Source organism: Serinus canaria, chromosome Z (assembly GCF_022539315.1).
Source record: "Serinus canaria isolate serCan28SL12 chromosome Z, serCan2020, whole genome shotgun sequence".
NCBI classification, from domain to species: Eukaryota; Metazoa; Chordata; class Aves; order Passeriformes; family Fringillidae; genus Serinus; species Serinus canaria.
Window position 1 is genome coordinate 64,263,153 of NC_066343.1, and position 11,938 is coordinate 64,275,090.

The window sequence follows — 11,938 nt, forward strand, 5'->3', positions numbered from 1 at the left end:
ATCCATATCTGTTTAATGCATGGATTCCCAAGTCAAAATTTTTTTCAAAAGACATCAAAATATATGTAGTAGACTTATTTATCAATTACCTTTGGTTAGTGCTCCCAGGAATTCCCTGATTATTTGTCCTGTAACACAAAGGCAATTCTACTCTTTTTCTTTCATTTAGCCCTTGAGCACGGTAAAACCAAAGCATTTACTAGAGCCTGTTTGAAGGGCCAGATTATGTTGCAGTGTAAATGATGATTAAGACTTAAGCCCCATTTTTTATAGATTTTGTTTTGAATAAATCAATTTACAGTTGTACCAAGTTACAGTAAAAGGTGAAAAACAAGCATGCATTTTGTAACTCTCAAGCTCATTTCTATTTATGGTCTTCTATCTATGCCAATAAAATATATATACACATGCTAAATTTCAAGCAACATATTGTATTTTTTTAAATGTAGAGAATAGAAAGACAATTCAGAAGGCAAAAATAACTCATGTTAAAAGAAAGGATGTGGGAGAATAACAAGGAAATATGAGTAGCAGTAACATTTTGTTATTGTCCTGATTTTCCAGTGATCCTTCTGGCTTTCTTTGCCTCTTTTCTAGCATTTAATTATTTTCCTTTTCACTGTTGTCAGTGAAAAGGAAAATAATCACACCTTTTATCTCACTCTTTTATTTTAAAAAGTCCCATGAAACCTAGAACCAGAATAAGATTCTCCTGCATGGATTTTAAAGGGTTACACACCCTGTGGTTTCATTGTGTTGATTGAAAGTGCAGTCACTGGCTATACAACTTCAAGTCTGATGGGTTGACATAATAAATGCAATAGTCCAGCTTTTACTAAAATTCCTCTGAAATAATTTCCATTTATTCTTTTACTATTTTCCATAGTTTATTCCCTACTCCATACCATATATATATTTTTGTATCCATTAGTAATTAAAGACTTCTTGGTGAGGAGCTTAGGTGTTCTCTACTAACATACACTGTAGACATCACAGAATATTCTGTGAACAGAGATGGAGAAATTTATATGGGAGACAGAAATTTCTTATTGCTCCTTACTAAGTACTTTTTAAACATCAGTTGCGTTGCCTTATTGCTCCAGTGAATTGTAATATGCTGTGAAAAAAAAAAATATTATGATCTATGCTAAATCCCAATGAATCATAGAACCAGAGGCTGGAAAAGACCTCTAAGATCACCAAGTTCAGGTCTTAACCCAGCACTGCCAAGCCCACCACTAAACCATGACCCAAAGTGTCAGATCTACACAGCTTTTAAGTGTCACCAGGGATGGTGGCTTCACTGCTTCCCAGGGCAGACTGTTTCAGTGTTTGACAACCCTTTCAAGGAAGGAATTTTTCCCAATATCTAAACTAGACAGCCTCTGACACATCTCCAGACCTTTTCCTCTTGTCCTGTCCCTTGTTGTCTTGTCCCTAGGCCAATCCCCACCTGCCTACAGCCTCCTTTCAGGGAATTGTAGAGAGTGAGAAGGTCCCCTGAGACTCCTTTTCTCCAGGAGAAAAGCTGCTAGAACTTTGCAGCTCCCTCAGCTTCTCCTCACAGGACTTGTGCTCCAGACCCCTCACCAGCTTTATTGTCTGTCTCTGGACTTGCTGCAGCACCTCAGTGTCTGCTTTGTTGTGACTTTACTTATCATAACATCACTGGGTTGTAATTAAAAATTAAATTGAATATAAATCTTAAGGAAATGTACAGCAAACAGAAGGACTTTGGAGCATTGTCAGAGGATATACACAACTAATGTGACTACAAGGATTATTTTATGAAGCTAGTGGTTGCAAAGCACGTCATTTTCCTTTAACAAGGCATGAAAAATTAAAAAATATTAGTATGTCTCAGCTACGGATCTAGAAGTCTATACTACAGTACAGTACAAATTATCCCAATGGCTGCATTTATATATATGTATTTTTTTAGCAGCCTTTTCAACATCAGGGACATCTAGCCCCTTTGTTTATTTCTCTTTAATATTGGATTTATTAGTACAGTTTTTCAAATGCACTTAAAGATGAGAATTTTATAAAAACATTTTTTCTATAATATCACATGATATCATAGAAACTTTCAGAATGCCTGCCTATCTCAAGGAATTTTGTCAGAATTTTAAGCTAAATGAATGATATTTTCAGGAATTCATGAACAACTGAACATACCATCCTCAGCCACACCTTCATTGTGGCCAACTCGAAAGCATTTGGCCTCCAATGACATCTTGCTCTAGCTTTACAAGTGCCAGTAAGCATCTAACAATGTTAAATATTTCCTCAGCATACACAAATCACTGGCATCTTGCTTATGATTTTGTGCTGCCTTGCAGTCACCACAGCAATTATAGTCCCTGTCTACTGAAAAAATGGAAAGGGTTGGCAAGCCCTGGTACTAGTTTATTTCATGTTTATATGCCTTTTCTGACCCTTTCAGGATCAACACAAAAGTTTTCTTGAGAATCCTTGGGATAACTACTGTTTCAGTTGACCATACTCTAATGGCATTCAGAGAATTTTCTTGTAAAATCTCTGAGAAACCACATCCCAAGTGCCCCACACAGTCACTGCCATGCATTTCACCTAGGAGAGCTTTGAATTTGGATTTGTAAGAAGCATTACTATGTATATACATTTATTTTTAACTTCTAGAGAGAATTTTTAGAATCTCAATAGCCTTTTTTCAAGCTGTATCAAGAGTGGAATGAAGGTATATTTCTCTGGACTGCTTTATGACCATTGAGACATACTGCTTTTGAGCACTATTTGGCAAGTCCACTGTTTTGACAATTTAAAGTGTTAGGATAGAAATAAACTGATATTTGGCTTTTAAAGATTTTGCATCTTTACTGTGCATTTGTGCACAGCTGCTCTCTCCAGAATGCTTAATTGTTATTCACAAGGTAGCCAAGTTTATTGTTGTTACTCTGTGCCATGTATGGCAGTTCAGCAATCATTGCTGTTTCATTCCAGTAACACCAAAATGAATTGTGGTAAGAAATGTGGACTGTGATACTATATTAACATGATTTTATTTTGCTGTTAAACTAGAGTACTGTTTGTATTTCACAGTCTGACTTTTACTGCTGTCTTCTTAATGGCAGAATTATGTTTCTTTGCATTTCTATACTATTTCTTCCTTTAGTAAAGAATAATCTTTTTTTGAGCTTTAAGTGTCACTCTGAGTTTTATGGTGTGTGTTTATGCTTTTTTTTCCGCCCAAAATCATAATTATTTTATATTTCAAAAAAAAGGTTTTGATTAGCAAATTTTTCAGAATATTACTTTGGAAGGTTTTGTCACTCAGTGAGAAATCAATTGTGTTGGGCAGGTTCTTTAAGAGAGTCCTGAGACAGAGTCAGCCTTTAATTTCAGTATAAAAATAAATAATTTCACTTTAACTGTAGCCAACTGTGTTGATTTTCTTGCATATATATTACCTTTTTTTTTTTTTTTTTTTTAGTAATTTCTCTCTTTATGCTTTAACATATTCCTTTACCTAAAACTCAGGTCCCACAGCTGTTTCTCCCTCAGTGATGGATCTTCACTTTGTTCTCATGCAAGATTTACCAATGCTGCATTCGGATTTGTCACAGTGTTCAATGTCAATATATAGTGAAGGCAAATACTCTTCCCTGAGTAAGTCAGCCTCATCCTTAAGTGGATACAGAAATCTGTCAATAGCAGAAAAGATGGTGCTTCAACACACAAGGCTGTTGTTTTTGTGGGCCTTATCCTGAGTTTGGTCTGCCTGCCACTTGCACTTCATAGGTCTTTGAAGTGTTGTTCAGACAGTGACTCTTCCTGAGACAGGAGAATCTCCTATCCTGTGCTCCTCGCCACCACTTTTCACTGCTCAGATACTGTAAAGGCACTGTGGGTGCTTTGCCTTCTGTGTCATGAAGGATCCTTTCAAGGCTTTATTAACTTTGTTTTTTTCTTCAGGGAAAAGGGGCAAGGAAGGCCTTCATCTCACCTGTCTTCTTCCTGGACTTTTGACTAGGTTTTCTTTTTGGCAAGCACAATGGAAAGCTTTGGAATCTCCCACATGGAGCATGCTGTTGCAGAACAGAGGTTGTATGGGTTTATCTATATTTCACACCTTTTGTGAGATTGCTGGCAATTACAGAAGCCTGGCTTCAATGACACAGCCAGACCTGCATTCCCTCTTCCCTTTGGAGAAGCAGGGAGTCAGAAAACAGGAATGGATCCATCCGCCTACCCCTTGAATGTCCCAGCAGACAACTGCAACATATACCTCTGGCAAAAGGATTTTAGCTAGTGAATTGGAGCTTAATAACTATGCAGAAACTTCTTTTCATAGTACTTGCTTCACAGCTTTCCTCTGTTTCAATTAAAACAGCATTTCTCGGCAGACACCTTCTGAGGATCTCTGCTCAGCAGTGCTTTGTATCTCAGTCTTTCCTTCAGTACAAGCCCAGAACCTACAGGAGATTCTTTGGCATTTAGAATCCTGTCAGAGTCTGGGTTCCTGTGCCATTTTTGAGAAAATAGGGTGTAGAATGAAGGCAGGCTGATAAAGGAAGTGTATCTGAAAGGAAGGAGTTTTGGGGACAGGATGATGGTTCTGAGCAGCGTGGGAGAGCCTTAGATTTTGCCAGTAATTTGGCCAGCACTTCAAAGATTGTGAGACTTCCTGCACATTGTCCATGAGCCACCATGTTCCCTACACTACCTTAAAGTGCTCCTGGTCATCGTGATATTCTCAATTTACCAGTGGTCAGCCTCAAAAATTTGTCTCAGAGGATTGCTCTCATCTATTGATTCTGGCCAAGATTGACTACAGGAAACTCATTCATAATATCTTTATGTGACCAAGAAAAATGTGAAAAATTGCATCATGATCCGCTTATTGACTATGCTTTTCTCCAAGTTTCTCAAAGGGCTTGGGAAAAGTTTAAATTTCACTAAAAATATTAACAATTATTAAGACAATATGCTAGACAGACCCTACCTATGCAGAGGGTGTAGTCTGAAGGACATTCCATGCATTTTTATGGAATAGGGAATATTTCTAAGTATTTTTCAACATTAATTATAGCTTCTTGCATCTTCATCACTACTTTTTTAATGAATAATTGGCTTAGTATGGTAGCAGCTAGCGAATTTAGTTTAGAATTCAGTTTAGAATCAGAGTGAAAACAGAATGGCTATATAAATGTCTACATTTCTCCTTGTCATGTGAATACCAGAGAAACCTCACTCTATTTGCAAAATATCTGTATACAACAGAGAGAATTGCATGTTGTAGTTACCCACCTCATAACAAAGCTCAAGCCCCCACTATAAACGACAGTACTGGAACTAAGATAAGATCCTATGCACTTAACCTCTACTGAAATCAATCCTGCTAAGCAAAGAAATAGGAAAAGCTCATTAAAAAAGGCTTTTTCATGTTTATCCCTTGACTAAAGGGATGTGAAAAAAATGTCTGAAGAAATTTTGCTCTCTCTAAATAAAATGTTTTCCTGAGTATGGTGTCTATGAAAATTTCTGGACTGACAGCTCTAAGAATTGTCTTCTGTCTTTTAAATTACAGAGCATTAAGCATTATTTCTTGTAAATGATTCAACCCTGGCTTGAGTATAGTTTGCTTTCCATCTAGACTCATGTCTAAGCATCTCAAATGGGAGCGACAGAAGTGCTAATTGGTGGGCTAATTCTGCAACATTGATCCTAAGGACAGGATCAAGCTCACCATCTAATTTTCCACAGACCACCAAACAACTGAGAAATGAAAACAACTTAGTCCTTACCAAACTAGACAGATGGAGTTCCACCACAGTGTTTCCCAACCACTTTAGCCATCTGTTCCCTACTTCTGAGTATTTCCACAAGAGCAAAATACTCTCAAAAGCCCCAAATATTACCTTTTTGTAATTGATTAACCCTGAAATTACTGTTCTAATCATAGGTACTGCAAAATTACACCACAAATAACAGACGTCAGAACAATTTGGAGCATTTTGAGGTTATAAAAAAGACGTTTTCTTCTACATGTTATACTAGATATATCTACAGGTTCATGAGCAGAATTGGAGCAGCCAGCTCATCCTAGGCTGCACATTTTCATCAGTTCTCCAACTTGTGTCCCAGTGCCTATTGATCCTCTGCTGTAGGTGGTAGTGGAGCAGTGGGCAGATTGTCAGTAGTTACCTATTCATTGGAAGCAGCAATAACAGCAAAACCACTTGTCCAGTCTACATTTCATTTCCACACTGGCAAATTTGTGGGAGCCCTACTGGTTGTAAATGACAGAAAAAATTGCAAAAAGAAATTTTTTTTCACATGCTGTCTAGAAAATTAACAGTCAAAGACTTGTGTTCTTTGTGGTTGGACAGTGTTTCAAAACTTGCTTGACTTGCTCTGCCTATTCTGACCATTGTAGATAAAACACATCATTTTTTCACCCCTGATATTAATGGGGCTTTTACACCTATAAAATTCTTAGTTAGGAATTAAAAACATTTACTATCAAATGCCGTTTAAAAATATCAGAAACTGAAATTACTGCTTTAGCGAAGAAGCACTTCATTTTTCCAATAGGCAAATTAATATAAATGTCTCCCAAGAAAAGACCATCAAACCTGAAATTAATTTGAAATAACAGAGCTGATGTGGTATCAAGCAACAATAATGGTAGAGCCCTAAAATTTCAATTCCTGTAAGAGTTGCAGAAACACAGCAAGCAGACCTATATAGAATAGCACTGTGGAAGGACATTAGGGCCTACATAGGCAAAGGATATAGACCATTATCTTTAGGTGCTTACATATGGTTTTTCATCATCATCACAATCAGATTTACAATTTTATATTTCTAACTAATGAGAAAAGTGAAAACCATACAGTAAAGCCATTAATTCTTGCTCACCCTGTAAACAGTGGTTATTTTATGAAATATGGTGTCACTTTGACAATCTCTAGTTAAAGAAAAATTATCCTAAATGATAATGTAATAAAGAAAAAATAGTTTTAAAAATTGCATGTTTTTCTCAGCAGATTCTCTTTCTAATGCTAATTCAAAGTATGTAGCAATATTTTGGTGCATTCCAAAACTAAAGGCTGTTTGATGTACTGGATTCCTCTCAGTATACTCTTAAAAGGTATTTAACCAGGTGCTATCTCTCAGTCCTTTGAATAAGTAACACTGCCATTGTTGCCCAAATTGCATCTGAAAGATGCATGTGTAAGATTGTGAATGGCTGAGGGAGAATAAACTTAGATTTACCTTTATCAGGGGAAAACTGAAAACATTGAGGCTGTATTTATTTCATGCCTTTGCTTAGAAACGTCTCCTCATTTTGTTCATTGAGAGTTTCTGTTCATCATTGCAAAGTGTTAATTTTTTGATAGTTAGGTGAATAAAAGTTACTTCCTGAACATTTTGCTGTAACTGGCTCTGGTAGGAAAAGATACAATTAAAAACATTCAATTTAGTTATTGCATCTGATTCTTTAAGGGAAGAATTAATTAATTTGGTTGGTTTTTCTCACCAAAATTCCTTTTAGGAATTAGTAGAATAATTTAATGGCTCTTTCTTAAACTTCATGCAGTTGTCAAAGCCAAAACTCTCCAAGCCAGAACATTCTTATCAGTGCAGAAGAATTTGGAAACTCATTTGTAATGCAAATCACCCAGTCACATTGTCATTGTCAAATGCACTGGAGAGCAGAATATTCCTATTGAACAAATTACTCACCAAGAATCACAGCAACAACGGTGAAGAGCACAAAGGCATTCCTCATTAAATAACTTTTAACATCGTCCTTTGTTATGCTCTGCACTTTTTTTTTTGCCAAAAGAGTACGTTTCCGGACTCCTTGTTGAATTCGCTCCATCCTACTTCCAGGTTTTGGGTCTTCTCCGTTACCTTTAGTCATTTATCTTGCTGAAGGCTTTCTTTTATAGTTAATTTCTGTCAGTATCCCTTCAGAAAAGTGGAGCACTCTTTTCAGTGGGAGTTACTGGAGTAACCTGCAAGACAAGAAATATCAAGTACTGCAATAAGATTTTAGGGGAATGATTAGCTATATATTTACATAGAGGCAGATATTCTTCATGTTTTACATGAAGAATATCTGCTTCTATGTAAATATATAGCTAATATTGTTCTTAATATCTAAGCAGTTTTTGATGCAGAACCTCAATGACTTTGAAAGAAGGATTACATGGACTGATCAGATAAGTGTCCCATGTCTTCAGACATGAACTGCTGTCATGCTGTACGACCCAGGAGTAACTTTAAAAAAAAAATGCTATTGATACATAAAAGAAAAATCAGTACAAATCATAGCAACTTAAGGTGTAATGCTTAAAATTCTCTGTCAGGCTTGCACTTGTACTTTTTATCAGGCCATTACTATTTGAAAAAAAATCTAACTCACCTTCACATTAACCATTGAAGATAAATATTTTGCTCAAACTGGTACATTTAAATTGTTCTACATTTCAAATGTTTTTAAATGATTAAATGCATTGTCTCTTAATTCCTTCTTTTCACATGGAAAAAGGCAGCAGCAATAGTTTATTTATCCCTCAACCACTATTTAGGAGATATGCCTTTGACAGCTTTATGCTGATAACATTCATCTTTTAACTGTATAAACTACTCCAAGCACATCTGTAAAACATCAGAAGTAATATTCCACTTAACTTGTTGCTTCAGACTGTAATAGCAGCTCACATTGCAGAGCAATGCTTAGCTTGTCCTGATAACAATTATGAATCAGACTATCCTAAATTAGAAGGGACACATCAGGATCATGGAGTCCAAATCCTGGACCTGTGCAGGACAACCCAGGAACGACACCACGTCTGACTTAAAGAAATCACACTCTGAATCAACCTTAAAATGTTTCAACATTAAAAGTTTTTCATTAAGGTATTACTTTTTATTTTAAATGGTGTGGGTTTGTTTTGATGGCTGCTGGGTATGAGTTTGTTTAGTAATGGAGACTCCTCAAAGGTATTTTCCAGACTGAGAATAAAATTTTCTGAAGTCTTAGTCAATATACACTGGCATGCTTTTTAAAAAGTAATTATTAATGAATAAATGGATAAACCTAGGTGCTTCTGCTCAAATCTATCTCTGCTTATAGACAGCTCAACTTTAACACCTCCTTTTAAATAAATGTAGTGCCAAAACACATTTTTTTTTTTAGGAAGAATTTAAAATATAAATACACTGTGGTTTCAGCCAGCACGTTTTATGCAAAATCGCATGTTGTAACAAGTTTATTTTGGTGGATTTTGATCGCTGCTTTTACCATATGTTTCAAGACAGTTCACTTTAGCACTTCGGGGCAATATCCTCCCTGAATTTTAACAGAACGCTATAAACTTTGCTGCTTTAAGGAGTGGAAACAGAAATTCTGAGAAATTCTCAGAAATTGTAGCTAAATGTTTAAATTAGAAAGGATTCTGCCGGGGACACCACTGCTGTATGGAAGCAGGATTTTTTTTTCCCCCGAAGGACTAATGTACGCATAAAAAAAAAAAAAAAAAAAAAAAAGAGATCTTTCACAGTGCCTTTTCTTTCCAGGATGTTTAGCAGCTAATCTGTCCTTCAAAATTTACATCAAGATCAAGAAAGAATATGGGTGCAGCCAAAAGATTAATCAATCAAAAGGCTAATGGATTAATGAAGACACAAAGGCACAGAGTGAAGATGACTCCCCCCCGCTCGGACCCTCGCTGCAGGACAGAGGACAGGACAGGACAGGACAGGACAGGACGGGCTCACCTTGTCGGAGTTGCCGTGCCCTTAGGAGCGCGCTGGGCGAGGCAGGGGCTGCCCGGCGGGGAGCGCGGAGCTGCGGAGCCGGGCGGGCGGCAGGGGGGAAACTGACATCTGCATGTGCTCCGGAGTACGGCAACTTACTATCCCTGTAACTTAAGGAAAGGGGAGGAGACTGCCGGCCCAGCAGCGCCGGGGAAAAAAAAAAAAAAAAAAAAAAAAAAAAAGGACGAAACCAACCCACCACGAACCCCACGCACCAGCAGAGAGGGGAAAGCGGGGCTTCTGGAATATTGATTAGTCTTGGCACACTGAAAGCAGGGTCACTTTCTTTGTTTTTCCTTTTAGACCACTTTCACGCTTTGTCAGTTCAGCTTCGTTAGAAATGCAAAATCAGGATCCGGGAAGAATTGAGGGATCTCACACACACAGAGCAGGGGAGGCTGGAGCGTTTCTTCATTAGACACTCTAGGGTGGACATCTGAAAATCCTAAACATAATTATATAACACTAGCCCTGTGCTTTTTAAAACAAATGATAAAATATCTGAGCATGCCACTTTGTTCTAAAAACAGGCATGGTGTGAAAGTTATTACGTATTTTCTAATTCTTAAAGACAGCTATTCAAGATCTACTGTTCCCAGGGTGGGGAACCAGACATATCTTTCAGAAGCAACTGGAGGATTATCAAGGAAAGACAAAAACATGATCAGTTATAATCCTTTGTATGTTTCTTGTAGATATTCAAAATACATAGTAAAACTTGCCTCTTGTTTGGCACTTTAAACTCACTGATAGCAAGCCCATTCAGCCTGTTTCAATAACAGGGAATGAATGAATGAAAACTATAAAATATTCACTTTTGAGAAATAAGTGGCATTCAGCTTCTCTAGTATTTCAAAGTATGCATTTTTGAAAAGGTATTTGTTGATAAGAGTCAGGGGAATTCCCAAGGAACTTTCCTTTTTAGAAAAACACTTTCATTTTAAGCATTGGTGAAGTCAGGTTAAAATATTCCATAATTATATTTCAGTGCATCTTTAAAAGGATTTAAAGTATTTTCTTATAAGACAAATACTGTAAATCAAAATGTATGTATTTTTATATTAAATATATAATTCATCTATATATTAATCTTTAATGGTTTGTTTATAAATTATGTTGATATTTAAATGATTTTCTCAAGAAGTCTTTTTAAGTATACAGGAAAAAGAGTTATGTACAATACACAAAAAGAATAGATAGGTGCAAAATAAAATTAAGAGCAGATTTACTTCCACATAGTCAGAGTAATGGTTTTGCTATAGTGTTTTCCAATTTGAATGTGATTAAAAAAATGATGTATAATGTAGAGAAAAAAAAATCTAAAAATTGCAAATTTGCTTATGATTAATGTAGGTTTGAGATTGATTTGTGTACCATAGAATCTTGCTCTTTGGTGTCTAACTTAAGAAAGAAATCATCTAAATTACCTTATTAATTGACTTTTAAAATGAAGAAAAAACATTGACAACTTGTGTTGCAAAGACAGAAACACATGCTGTATTTTCTTGCACCTGACATCTTAAATGTCTATCTCATTTTTATTTTTTGTGGGGCAGTTTTTAAATACTTTCACTATTTTTTCTGTAGATGTGGACTGACCTTTTAATGAACCTTTGCCCTCCAGCAATCTGCTTGTTTGATCTTTCCTTTTGGAGCATGGTTTGCTTTCTGCAAAACCTCCCATATAGTCCTGCCCTCTGCTCAAATGAATAGTAACGACACACTTGGCTTAATGGGACTGAGTCAGGCCCCAGGTGAGGTGGTCCAAAAATATGTAATGATTTAATGCTTTCATTAATACTGGAGTCTATGAGAAATGAGGATAATCCTGTGAGAGAATTAACTATTCAGTGAGATAAAATTAAAATAAACAATAATCAATTGGACAGCTCAGCTTGACTTCAACAGTGATCTCTCTGAGAACAATGGATATTATTACACACTTCTTAGATAAACAGAATATTAAGAGCTTTTATGGCAATATGTTAAAATGTTCTGTCTTTTTTCCTTTCTCCTTCATCTTCTGACATTCATTTATTTTATTGATTTTAACCTTCAAGAGTATTATCCTTTATATTATAAAACCCCATGTACTTTAGATATCTCTCTGGATAGCAAACAAAAA

General features: G+C 36.2%; 1 protein-coding gene across 1 annotated transcript in view; it reads right to left on the reverse strand.

Annotated features, from left to right (window-relative positions):
* The window catches only part of SLC1A3 (solute carrier family 1 member 3), a 64,771-nt gene extending 54,854 nt beyond the window's left edge, over positions 1 to 9,917 (reverse strand). The window contains exons 1-2 of the mRNA XM_009095799.4: positions 9,775 to 9,917; positions 7,732 to 8,006 (exon numbers count right to left, since the gene is read on the reverse strand). Of these exons, the coding sequence (XP_009094047.1) occupies positions 7,732 to 7,912 (181 nt within the window). The 5' untranslated portion in view covers positions 7,913 to 8,006; positions 9,775 to 9,917. The remainder of the gene's footprint in view (positions 1 to 7,731; positions 8,007 to 9,774) is intronic.
* Between the last annotated feature and the right edge of the window lie 2,021 nt (positions 9,918 to 11,938).